Source organism: Papaver somniferum, chromosome 4, assembly GCF_003573695.1.
Source record: "Papaver somniferum cultivar HN1 chromosome 4, ASM357369v1, whole genome shotgun sequence".
Lineage (NCBI taxonomy): Eukaryota > Viridiplantae > Streptophyta > Magnoliopsida > Ranunculales > Papaveraceae > Papaver > Papaver somniferum.
In genome coordinates this window covers 29,374,811-29,388,962 of record NC_039361.1, presented here as the reverse complement: position 1 = coordinate 29,388,962, position 14,152 = coordinate 29,374,811, and the positions used below count along the sequence as shown (strand labels likewise).

Here is a 14,152-nt window from a genome sequence, read left to right as displayed (position 1 = left end):
TATGGGTACTCTTTTTGTAGCTCTTGGAAAGAGCTTTCCGAATATATAAAGTTTGTGAATTTTGGACGAACGGTTCGAAAGATAAATTGTTTTTTATTATTTTTAATATTATTTAAAATTGCTGACATCATCTTGAGTCACAATGGATTAAACTGTAAATATTTGGACTAAATTGTAAATCATGAAGGTTATTTGCGTATTTTCCATATTTTAAATAATTTTTGGACTAAATTGTACCTAGTTAACTCGAGATGGACTAATCTATGTTTTTTTACGCGTCTTCGACCTTTTTCCCATTGGATTACTCTTGCTTGCGTCAGCTGGATACGATCCTCCAGTCCAAGTGCAAGAGAAGTTTGGGGAGCTTATTGGGGATGGAGGGTCGTTTCTAGGAGATTGTCTTGCCACGCATCCATCTGAAAAGAAGAGAGTACAACTGCTATTACAGGACAAGGTTATGGAAGAAGCCCTTAGTATATATTGTCTTGCCACGCATCCATCTGAAAAGAAGAGAGTACAACTGCTATTACAGGACAAGGTTATGGAAGAAGCCCTTAGTATATATAGGGAACCAAATTTCAGCAGGGGTTTCGAAAGGCGAATTTCATATTGTTGTAGCTTTTGGGAAAGTGCTTTTCTGTTATGTTTTACTGTATTGTTTTGTGTTTTATTGCGCAAAAAAACCCAGACAGATCCTTAGTAATTCTAATCTGAATTTTTTTGTTTAAAAATAGTAAAATTTTGTGTGGTAAATTGTCTGAAGTGATGTTGATATAGTTAATAATAATTAAATAAATCCGAGACCAAGAATTCAAATTGGATATGTGATACAAAGTCAACATTGCGTCCTACAATCTGCTTTGTGACTTGGAAGCTGAATTATAATCCAATATATGTCAGTGTGCCAAACATGGCCGTATGATCAAATATGGACAGACGTGGGTTCGTTCTTTAACACAAAACTACCATATAATAAAAATTCTTTTAAAAATAACAATGGTAATTACATAACATTACTTCGTGGTTCTTTTCCTCGTGAACCATAACCAGTCTCGACGACGAAATGTCCATAAACTAAGTATATTAATGTCATGTATAAGATTCATTTCACGTATGAGGCTATAAGGCAATTATGAAGCTCGAGTCACTTCCACACGCTGCAACCCCGTATTCTTAGCTAGTTTAAGACCTTCAATTCAGTCGCCGCCAATAGTTCAGCCATCTTATTACGATGGATGCAGACGGCCAAAAAAAAACAACAAAACCATGAAACCTTAACCCCCTTCTCTTTTGAAGAGCTTTGTAGGTTTTCTTACGTGACAAGAAACCAAATTTCGAGTATGTGACAAGAAACCAACTTTCGAGCATGACCAGTTAATTAAATAAGTTTCTTGGTTAAATATCAGGGTTCACAATATTCTTGTGATTATGATTATATAAACCATGAGTAGTTTAAGAAATGTAAAACTAGCGCTTAGTACGATTCGAAATCTCGTTTCGAAGATTTTAGCTCGAAGCAGACGTCACCCAATTCGCGTAGCTACTCATCAGTTGAAGCAACACTTTGTTCCTGTTAATTCACCAACAAGTTATATTAATATTTCAAGGGTTTCTTTCGAGGGATATAATTGGTCTTTGGTACTCAGGTTTTGTCCAACACTAGACTTTGGTCAAACATTTGTCCAACGTTAGTGCTTGGTACCTGGACTGGACGTTGACCTGCATAGACTGTTGATGACCAGACTTTACTTAATTTTATAAAACAAAAATACTGTAACATTACCAGTTTACAAGTGTACCTCTGAAGTCGGTATAGAATCGGTATGGCGAACCCGAGTCTCGTACATATATCAGTCAGTCAGTCACACTCCGGAAATCATTTTCTTCTTAAAACCTAGGGTTCCACCATCCAGAGAAAATCAAGAACGACAAAGTATCTAAATCGTCTATTCTCACACTAACCAAACCCTCTATTTTCATCACTAACCAAACCCAAACTAGCAGAGTTCAGAGAAGTCAACCTACAAAATCTAATTTTAATTAATCAATCAATCATCGATTCAATCTCAACTAACATAGGAATTCTACAAATAACAGAATTTGATTTTCAATCAATCATAAATTCAATCTCAACTGACGTAGGAATTTCTACTTCATCAACAATCAAACAACGAGATCTGATTAAATCCAATTTAGGGTTTCTTCTTCAAAGAGGATATTGAACCAGTAATATGCCAAACCTATAGAAGAGTTCAGAGACCAAAATAAAAATAAAGGTGAGATTGAGATGGGGGACTTGATAGGAAGAATTTACGGGTTTTGCTGGTGTTGCTGTGAAGAAGAATGATTCTGGTTTGATGAGAATAAGTGGGTATTTGCTGATGGTCTATTTCAAAAGGGATTGTGATTGATTTTTGAATGACTGATTGAGCAGGTAGGTTCGATTTGGGAATGCATTAATGTTTTGACATGTACTGTTTTTCGATTCAGCTCTGGTTGAATATTGCAATTAGAAATTGGGTTCGATTCAGCTCTATTGGATACAAGATATAAATTTAATCTTTATTATATCTTATAATTCTGATATGGAACATATAAGAAGATGTTGATATGTTAACTAAATGCCAGAAATGAAGAATAAATTATGGGAAAGTTATCAAGAATTTTGAGATACTAATCTTGAATTATGTCTTACAATTATTTAGCCTATTCAATTAGAGTTGATTGGATTTTCAAACCTCAATTTTGGTGGATTTACGGATTTTATGAAGAAATAATCCATTAATACTAGTCCCAAAATTCAGTTTGAATATTTATATATGTCTGCGAGACTTGGGGCCTCAAGGTTCGTCTGCACATTGCTGAAATTTACTGTCTTAGTTTCGCAACATTAAATCACGATATGATACAAAAGGAACAAAACACATGAACCTTGAGTATATATGCGTGAATCAAGCAATTCAGAAACAATAATTGTTCATATATTACTTTAGCACATTGCATTAAAGATGCACTTATTGAACAATTACCTTTTAAGACCTCTTAAGAAAAGATTAAAATCATGGGTCTGCGGGAGTAATTGATTATTGAATTCAACTAATTTATGTGCCTATTTATGTTCACTTCTTGAGATCTTATTAATGTCGTTCTGAATTATTTCTGTATCCATGTTTAGTATACACTTATGTGAATGGATGAATGTTAACAGAAATTATCTTCCTTTTGAAGACATCACTGGACCATTAAGATATCCCTATTTAAGGCCTGATTAAGTAAGTTGTTTGTGTTGTGGTACATGGAAGGGAATATGTTGATAACAGGACAATGTGCCACCGCTATGACTCGCATGAGTAATTTGCTTGATCAAGGTATTATGTTAACTATTAATTTTTATTTAGCAAATTATGCGCGCCTTATATTTTCTACGATTAACCATTATACAAATTATCACATGGACCAGTGGGAGAATGTAAGAATATTTCTACACATAGAAATATCTTTTTGGTCATGTAATAACTTGGTTAATTATGAATATTGCTAAATATGTCGGTTACAATTTTGGGATCCTTTCATATTCCCTCTTCCTTGATGGACGGTCGAGATTGAATGTTAATTCTAAATCCTATGAACATTGGTCCTCCTTCTACCTATAAAAGGAACTCAATAACCATCAATATTGGTTCAAGAATTTTATTATTCATTACACAAAAGGTCAAGAAGGAGAAATTAAGAAGTTCCACAAGGTATTACGGCTACAGATCGATGATCGATGACGGACTACGGATTAGCGCTATAAGATATTTCTCCTAAACTAATCTTGCATACTATTGTGTGGTTATCTTTGAAGTTCAACGATCCTAAATCAAATATCTATAAAATCAAATCTTATAATATATTGCTTGCATGTTTGGTTGGTGGTGGAGTTGCTACTGCTGTATGGGGATCAGAAAGAATTCTCCATTTAATTCTTTTATCAAAAGATTACGAGAAAAGAATTGGAGAAAGCGCTTTTTATAAATTGATTTATGAAACTTGTAAAGGGAAACTTCTTCCGGGAAGACATCCGAAAAGTGTTAGATTAATAACCAATCATATACTTGTAGGTTTGCAAAGGCGACTTAGACATGATCAAGTGGGGAGTGATAATGACCAAGCAAAGAAAGGTTCTAAAGTTGCTACTCAGCATTTGGAAGGACTTAAATGGGAGGTTGCTGTTATTGATGACCCAGAAGAAATTAATTCATATAGTTATCCCGGTGGAAAAATTGTTGTTTTAACTGGTTTCTGGATCACTTTAAAACAGATGCTGAGATAGCTACAGTTATTGGGCATGAGGTATTTATATTCTGATTAGAATTTTTATTATAGTTAGGATTTTAACAAGCAGCTTGTTAGTAGCTATGGGCTATATATATGTGAATCTATTTCAGTTTTCTTTTGTTTGTCCGTTTGTTTCCATGTTTTCTAATATACGGTCGATATTATCAGGTTGGACATATTGTGGCAAGACATGGAGCAGAAAACATCTCAAACATTATGTGTTTTCGATTTCTGAGAATAATTCTTCACATTCTGTCCGGAGGTCCGACGACTACTCTAAATAAAATATATACATATTTCCTCATCGATCTGCCTTTTTCTCGCAGGTATTTATAGTGGTTTCAGTGTTTGTGTAAATAGAATCCAATTTTCCATTTTCGCACATCCTCTTTGTTAATTGAAATAACTTGATGAAATAATATTCAATTAAGAAAAGTTTACATGCTGATAATAAGCTTTTCATGTACTCGAAACTCGTCACAATTGCGTTCTATTTTTATGGTTCCTTTGGTCCGTCTTGTAGCAAGCTTGACATTGGCATTTGGCATCATGTGTTGGAATATTTTCAACGTCGCTAACCAAAGGGGGGTTCTGGGGGCATCGCCCCCCAGGCTGTGGTCGACCTGACAGGTCAGGTCGTGGGGGTCCAGGGGAGACCGCCCCTGGTGGGGGTTTCAAGGGGGCAACGCCCCCGGAAGAATTTTTTGAACTGACGGTTTTATTTGGCCGATAAAAGCCTGTTCGAAAATTTCGAATCCAAAAGACACCATTGATGTCTGTTGATGAAGGAACCTGACGTTTCGTGAATAGAAACCTGTTGGCGAATAAAAACCTATTCCCAACAGGTGCAAAACCCTTTATAAATAGCTTCTCCCAGTTTCGTTTAACATATAAGAAAAATCAATCTGTTTTCTCTTTTTCAAAAAGCATCATCAGAAATCAGAAATCTCTTTGTGTGTTCTTGATTGAATCAAGGGGTACAAACCTTGAATTCAGTTTTCGTTGCAGGGCTTTCATTGTATCCTGAAGGCAATATTTCGCATACCTGTTGTAATCGCCAATTGTTATTGGGAGAGTAGAAATATTTGTCTAAAAGAAATTTATACAAGCCTTGAAAGTTTTGGAGTGCAACACTTTCTTCTCTGATTCATTCATCCTTTGTGAAACCCAATTTTTTCCAACAGTTTTTAGACAAATATCTTCTGGCAATGGAGGGTGAATCTTCGAATTCGAATGCTACTGCTCAATCTCTGCAAGTGATGAACCAAACCTTTACTCGATTGGAACGTTTTGATGGTGAAGGTTTTACCCGTTGGCAAGAGACTGTGAAGTTTTTCCTGATCACCATCAAGTTGTGGTACATACTTGAAGATGGATTGGAGGAAATTCCTGCTGCAACTGACAATGACACTGAGGAATTGAAGGCTAGACGAAAGCAGCGTCAGGAAGATGATTTCATGTGTCGTGGTCATATTTTGAATGCTCTGGACAAACATGTGTACAATGCACATCGGAGTATTGGGACTGCAAAGGGATTGTGGACTGCGCTTGACAACAAATACAAGATTTCTGAAGCAAGCAACAAGAAATTCCTGATTTGCAATTTCATGGATTTTAAGATGGTTGACAGTAAGTCAATCATTGCCCAGGTCAGTGAACTTTTACTCATAGTTAATCATCTTAAGGATGCTGGAATTGATCTTGTTTCTGCGTTTGTTGTTGGGGTTATTATTTCTCGTCTCCCCCCTTCTTGGAATGGTTATAAGAAGAAACTTAAGCATGCTGAGACTGACTATGATTTAGAGGCCTTACAACGTCATCTTCGCATAGAAGAGGACTCTCGTAAGCGAGAACTTAAGGATAGTCCACATTCTGAAAACCATTCTAAGGTGAATAGCGTAGAAGAATCTAAAACACCGAATTCCTTGAAACCTAAGAATGATACTCAGTTTAAGAAGCATCCCAACAAGAAGAGTAAGAAGAAGGGCGCTGTCGGCCCTTGCTACTTCTGTGACAAACCCGGCCATTTTGCTCGTGACTGTCGTCTCAAAAAGAAACAACAGCAGAACCAGAAAAAGGAGGCAAATATGGTCGATGACAAACTTGTGATCGTGGTGCAAGCCGCCAATGCTGTTGCTGAAACTGGGGGTGGATGGTGGTACGACAATGGTGCAACCATCCATATCTGTAAGGATAGAAATCTTTACAAGACATACGAACCGGTTAGTGGAGAAGGAAACGATGTTGTCTCCGCAAACGGTCAACGCAGCAAAGTTATTGGGAAAGGCACTGTTGAACTCTCGTTTACTTCGGGAAAGACTGTGACTCTTACTAATGTTTTACATGTCCCTGACATCGTGAAGAACCTTGTTTCCGGCGACCTTGTTATGAAGGCTGGATTCAAGACGACCTATGAGTCTAATAAGTTTGTGTTGTCCAAAAATGGTGTGTTTGTTGGACAAGGATATGCTTGTAATGGGATGATTAAGCTTAATTTAATAAATAATGGTTCTGCTTATATTGTTGACTCTGTTAATTTATGGCATGGTAGATTAGGGCATGTGAATTATGGTTCTCTTAGAAACATGAATCGATTAGGCTTGATTTCTGATTGCAATTTTGATCATGCTTCTAAATGTGAAATATGTGTGCAAGCAAAGATAACTAGAATTTCCCATAAGTCTGTAGTACGAAATTCTTCCTTACTTGAATTAGTACATAGTGATGTGGGTGATTTGCATGGTTCTGCCACTCGTGGTGGAAATAAGTATTATGTCACTTTTATAGAAGATAGTACTAGATATGCTTATACATATTTAATGAAATCTAAGGATGAAGTCTTTGATAAATTTAGGATTTATAAAGCAGAAGTAGAGACACAATTAGAGCACAAAATTAAGATTTTACGTTCTGATCGTGGTGGTGAATACTTTCCTACTGAATTTAATTCCTTTTGTCAAGAGCATGGTTTAGTTCATCAACGTACTGCACCTTACACACCTCAACAAAATGGTATGGCTGAAAGGAAAAAATAGAACTTTGATTGATATGGTTAATTGCATGCTTATAAGTTCTGGTTTGCCTAATTCTTTGTGGGTGGCGTGTGTTGTCTGCATGTTATATTTTGAATAGAATTCCTTTGAAAAAGAAGAGTGTTTCTCCTTATGAGTTGTGGTTTAAGAGGAAACCAAACTTGAGAAGACTTAAAGTCTGGGGTTGTTTAGCATATGTTCGAAAGCCTGATCCCAAAAGACCAAAGTTGGGAAACAGGGCTTATAAATGTGCTTTTGTGGGATACTCTCTTAATAGTATCACCTACAGATTTATAAACCTTGACACTTTTGAGATTATAGAATCTGTAGATGTGGAATTCTTTGAGAACTTAAATAGGAACAGTTCTCAAATGCAACCCATGGAGAATCCATTGTTACCTGATCTAGAACCTATGGAGATTGATAACAATGATGAAAATCCCTCTCCTACTATGACAATGATATTTCAGTGCCTACTGAAGATATCGAACCTAGAAGGAGTAAGAGAGGAAGGATTGAGAAAAAGCCTGATCCAAACTTTATTTATTACCTTGTAGAGGCAAATAAGAATAGAATTCTTAGTGTTAACCAGTATGTTATGCATACTGATGATGACCCTAAAACTTATGCTGAAGCCATGAGTTCTAGAGATGCAAATTTCTGGAAAGAAGCCATCAATGATGAAAAGCATTCGCTTTTGACTAACGGGACTTGGGTATTAGTAAATTTACCTCCTGGTGCTAAAGCAATAGGAAGTAAATGGATATTCAAGAGAAAGTTGAGAGCTGATGGTGAAGTTGATAAGTTTAAGGCAAGGCTAGTTGCCAAGGGTTATAAACAAAGACATGGTATTGATTACTTTGATACATATGCTCCTGTTGCCGCATCTCATCCATTCGTTGCTTGATTGCACTTGCTTCTATTCATAAGTTGGTTGTGCATCAAATGGATGTCAAAACTGCTTTTCTAAATGGGGATTTAGAAGAAGAGATATATATGGAACAACCTGAAGGTTTCATATTACCAGGCCAAGAGAAGAAAGTTTGCAAGTTAGTGAAATCTCTCTATGGTTTGAAGCAAGCCCCTATGCAATGGCATGAGAAGTTTGATAAAGTAGTTTTGTCATATGGTTTGTGGTGAATGATGCGGACAAATGTATCTATAGTAAGCATGATAGTTCTGGTTGTGTGATTCTCTGTTTGTATGTTGATGATATGTTAATCTTTGGGTCTGACATATCTGTTGTGGAAGAAACAAAGAAGTTTCTTAGTTCTAACTTTGATATGAAGGATTTAGGAGAGGCTGATGTAATCTTGGGAATTAAGATCCTAAGAAAGGGAGATGAGTTGGTTTTAACTCAATCTCATTATATTGAGAAATTTCTCAAGAAATATGGTCACTTTGATGACAATCCAGCACCTACTCCTTTAGACCATACTATCAAGTTAATGAAGAACACCGACCGTACTCATGCTCAACTTGAGTATTCTAGTGTTATTGGGAGTCTTATGTACGCTATGCATTGCACAAGACCGGACATAGCCCAAGCCGTGGGAATATTATGTCGTTTCTCAAGTAATCCAGGATATGAACACTGGAAAGCAGTTTCAAGAGTTATGGCTTACTTGAAAGGAACAATAAATTTTGGTTTGCATTACCAAGGCTATCCCGCTGCATTAGAGGGGTACAGCGATGCTAACTGGAACAATGTAGAATCAAATTCCAAGTCAACTTCTGGATGGATTTTTACATTAGGGGGTGCTGCTGTGTCTTGGAGTTCCAAGAAGCAGACTTGTATCTCTGATTCAACAATGTTGTCAGAATTGATAGCTTTAACTGATGCATGTAAGGAGGCAGATTGGCTTAGAAACCTACTTATGGAAATTCCTTTTTGGAAGAAGCCAACTCCGGCGGTCTTGATTAATTGTGATAATCAAGCTACAATCTATAATGTCTCTAATAAGACTTATAATGGAAAGTATAGACATGCAAGTCTTAGACACTACATGGTTAGGCAACTACTCAAGAGGGGAGTAGTTACGGTTAACTTTATTGAATCAAAGAGAAATTTGGCAGACCCATTTACGAAAAGTCTACCAAGTTCAGTGGTTTCAATAAAAAGGAAAGAAATGGGACTAAGGTCTGTGAAGGAAGTTTGATCTCCCATAGCAGAAACCCAACCTATGTTTTGAAAAGGATAAACAAGGTTCAATGTGGTACCAACAAGTTATGGATGTGGATTATGGAGCACTAATATAAAAACTTCCCATTTCTTATTAGTGCTGGTTTCTGCAAGAAAATAGGATGGATGTAAATCCTTAATGAGTCTATGATTAGTAAAAGGTGTATCGCAGAAACACCTTCGAGACTTACCTATATGAGTATGGAAATAAGGTCGTTTCCTAAGAGAAGAAGACCGTTCTCTAAAGAAGACTCATGAACAAGGATATAAGCACATGGCCATTAACGTGCTTGGCTACAGAACACATGATTTTATGAAATCAATATGTGTGGAGACTTCGGTTTTATCATAAGGGGTACTTGGTTCAAGACTGGTTTCACCATAGAACCTCGATAAGGCTTTGAGTTTCTTACACTAAGTGAAGGTTCAAATCCAAAAGATACCTATCATTTATGTGTTGATTTCAACGATGATGCTTAGTCTCAATTGTGCTTGAACTACGTTGGCTTGATCCCACTCGGGTACGTAGGCAGTCACTTCGGTGATGCAGTCACTCTGATTTAAAAGTTTTAACTTTGTTTTATGGATTTTGAAAATAGGGGGAGAATGTTGGAATATTTTCAACGTCGCTAACCAAAGGGGGGTTCTGGGGGGTGCAACAGGTGCAAAACCCTTTATAAATAGCTTCTCCCAGTTTCGTTTAACATATAAGAAAAATCAATCTGTTTTCTCTTTTTCAAAAAGCATCATCATAAATCAGAAATCTCTTTGTGTGTTCTTGATTGAATCAAGGGGTACAAACCTTGAATTCAGTTTTCGTTGCAGGGCTTTCATTGTATCCTGAAGGCAATATTTCGCATACCTGTTGTAATCGCCAATTGTTATTGGGAGGGTAGAAATATTTGTCTAAAAGAAATTTATACAAGCCTTGAAAGTTTTGGAGTGCAACACTTTCTTCTCTGATTCATTCATCCTTTGTGAAACCCAATTTTTTCCAACATCATGTATGTGCTTATGTATCTGGAGGTACTTTATTCCTCGTGTTTTCTTATGTTAGGATGGAAAAGGAGGCAGATTATATCGGATTACTCTTGCTTGCCTCGGCTGGATACGACCCTCGGGGTGCACCCGAAGTGTATAAGAAGCTTGGGAAGATAGGGGTGCTTGAGGAACTTGGGGAGTTTTGGAGGTCGTTAATAAGTTATATCTCCACACATCCATCTGGAAAGACTAGAGCGGAGTTGCTAGCTCAAGACAAGGTAATGGAAGAAGCCGTTAGCATATATAGGGAAGCAGTTTCACGCAGGGTTATGGAAAGGCGAGATTGGCTTTCTGGTGTCTTTTGGGATAGTGTTCCTCTGTTGTGCGTTACTATGTTATATTGTGCTTTTTTGTGGACAACGAACAATTAGATATTTGGTAAACTCAAATCTAAAAAATGTAAGTAGCTGCATGTTAACTTGTATAAGTAGTACCTAAGAAAATATGATTAATCCGATAATACATATTTCATATAAGTATCTGAATGGAAGTTCAAGTAGTTAATAATATAATGAACGACTAGCAGCTTTAATCTTAATCTGAATCATCATCACTTGGTATGACAAGAACCTCCCAACTGAGACCTTCCTCATTTTGTAGCGAGACATCCAACTTATCTTCCCCACCATCTGGATTTTTACCTCAGCTGGAAGATGTTCTCTTTCAAATTTAATCGGTATTGTCTGTAAAAGGAAAGACATAATGATTTTGTATAGTTATAAAGGTAGTTGTCTGCGTTCATAAAACGTTTCCTTTAAAATCTCATCTGATTCTACCCATTTTTGTTTGTGTAGATACGATCACCACCTGAAGTATCATGAAGCCGACACTTTGAATAATGTACTCATGGGAAGTGATCACATACAAGATCACTTAACAAAATAAAAGAAAAAGAGATTACATATCAAGATCGGTTTTAACGGCATAACAATGAATATAATTCAGGTGAGCATTACTAGCTGATAAAAGGTTCATAACTGACATTTCAGTGCCAAATTCTTAACTTGGCAATGGATTAGCCGTGAAACAGTAATCTTGATCATGCACAAAATGGTATGACAGTAACCTGACAAGGTTTACAACCTAGTCTGGTAATGTATGTATGAATCTGTTGTGCTTGTACTTTCACTTTCAACAAATCCGAAAGTAAAGAGAAGGTCATGAGGTCCTGAACTCCAAAATTTGTTCGAATAGAGATTCTGAACATTTGTTTTCTGCGGAGGAAGATTTTAGAAAGGAATTCCATTGGTAGGGGGAACTTAAGAAGGAAGCATGATGTTTCCTTGTTTAGTATTCTAGTTTTACGTAGGAATAATAACTCCTTTTCAGTTGTTGATTGGAAATAGGTTTCGGCCGCCGTATAGCTGCTTAGGCCAAACTAGCCAATGAAATTAGAGTTCTCGTCTAAGTAAGCTTTTATGAGGCGGCATAGTTTCCTCTAATGACAGTTAGAAAAACTGAACATATATATCGTTTTTCCAAACAGACACCATTGTTGGAAGATATGTCTATTCGCACTGAAAGGATGCTTGTTGGAGATGAAGAGTCATCTTCAACAGATGCTAAACTCTCTATAAATTGCGTATTTGTTTTCCATTCAAAATACATCAAAAACTCTCTTTGTTTTCTCTCTAACAAGCATCATCAGAATCAAAACCTGTGTGTTCTTGGTTAGGTCAAGGTTGTACAAGCTTTGAATCTAACATTGTTGTAGGGCTTCAAGTATCCTGACGGCAATATTCAATGACCTATTTGTACTCGCCAATTCAGTTGGGAAGGGTCGAATAGTTGTCGAAAAGAATCTAATTTTAGAACCTTGAACCCAGAAGACAACATTCTTTTCTTCATCCTGTTTTAGTGTCAATTTTCCAACAAATAATAACTCCTTTTCGGTTGTTGATTGGAAATAGGTTTCGGCCGCCGTATAACTGCTTAGGCCAAGCTAGCCAATGAAATTAGAGTTCTCGTCTAAGTAAGTTTTTATGAGGCGGCATAGTTTCCTCTATAAATATTGTGTCAGGGTTCCGTATAGAGAATAACACTAGCTACTCGTAAGGGTTCCGTGTAGAGTATTAATAACATTAGCTACTCATAAGTTTCCAGAGAGATCTTTCAAGAAAACAGAAGAGAAGAACTCTGAGAAAAACTCAAGAAAGTAAGATGGAAAAGCAGCAGAAATACCCTTTAGGAGCTGAGCATTATAATCTGTTTGAAGAAATAGGTAGCGGAGCTACTGCAACAATTTATCGTGCAGTTTGTATTCCGACACAAGAAACTGTTGCAATCAAAGTGTTGGATTTCGAAAAGGAGAACACTGAATTGTGTAAAATCGCTCATGAAGCACGGACCATGACTCTGATGGATCAGCCAAATCTCTTGAAGGCGCACTGTTCTTTCGTTACAGATCACTATCTGTGGGTTGTGATGCCATTCATGTCTGCTGGTTCATGTCTGCATATCATGAAGTCAGCTTTTCCAGATGGATTCGAAGAGGCTGTGATCGCTACGATTTTACGTGAAGTTTTGAAAGGATTAGTGAACATACACCAACATGGGGACATACATAGAGATGTGAAAGCAGGGAATATTTTAATGGATTCACGTGGTGCGATAAAGCTTTGCGATTTTGGTGCTTCTGCAAGCCTTTTTGACGAGGGGAAGAGGCTACATGGAAGAAAGACTTTTACGGGAACACCATGCTGGATAGCACCTGAGGTTCTGGAGGGAAAGGAATACGACTTTAAGGCTGACATCTGGTCTCTTGGTATAACAGCATTGGAACTTGCTCATGGGCATGCCCCTTTGTCTGAATTTCCTCCGATGAAGGTTCTTATGGAGATTTTAAGATGTAAACCGCCTGGTCTTGATTATGGAAGGGACAATAAATTCTCAAAGTCTTTCCGAAAAATGATCGAGAAGTGCTTGGTGAAAGACCTTCATAAGCGTCTATCAGCACAAGAGTTATTAAAGCATCCCTTCTTCAAGAAAGCTCGTTCCAGTGAGTACCTTACACGTACGCTGCTGAAGGAGCTACCTAGTCTGGCGAATTCCGCTAAAGAATCGAAGATAAAAGAATTCGTGGTTATACAAAAGAAACTGGCAGAAGTGGAAAGGGGAGAAACAGGACGATACAAAAAAGGGTTCAGCGGTTGGAATTTCGACGTTGAAGCAATAAAGACACAGGCTTCACAGCTTCCGGATGGTGAAGAAGAAGTTGAACACTTACTTCCTAGTTTGATTAGAAGTTCCTGTTGAATTATTTAAACACATACCACAAGTATATAATAAAAAAAAAAATTGTTGTTTGTTTACATGCTTTGAGTTGAGTGGTCTTTTGTTATTTACTCTCATGATTCGATGCATCTTAGTATAAATCAATCAATCTTTTGTTGTTTTCTTTTGATTCTGAAATTCGTTCACCTGTTGGGGTTCAACGAGTCATTAGCCGGTCCGGTCCTGTGGGCACAAACAGTCTTGGGCGTTGCCATTGGTGTGCTTTTTGGTTGTGGTTCTTGGTCCACATCCGAATGGCAGGCTTTGTCTACTTTTTATTTCCCCCAAAAGTTAAACTCCTATC

General features: G+C 37.1%; 1 protein-coding gene across 1 annotated transcript; it reads left to right on the top strand.

Moving 5' to 3' along the window:
• The first annotated feature begins 12,735 nt into the window (after nucleotides 1–12,735).
• Nucleotides 12,736–13,830, top strand: LOC113272260 (serine/threonine-protein kinase fray2-like). The gene has a single exon (XM_026522126.1). The coding sequence runs from the start codon at nucleotides 12,736–12,738 to the stop codon at nucleotides 13,828–13,830; it is 1,095 nt and encodes a 364-aa protein (XP_026377911.1).
• The last annotated feature ends 322 nt before the right edge of the window (nucleotides 13,831–14,152 follow it).

What these genes read in the sequence shown, in the direction of transcription:
- LOC113272260 (XM_026522126.1), top strand. Translation starts at nt 12,736, where the DNA reads ATGGAAAAGCAGCAGAAATACCCTTTAGGAGCTGAGCATTATAATCTG.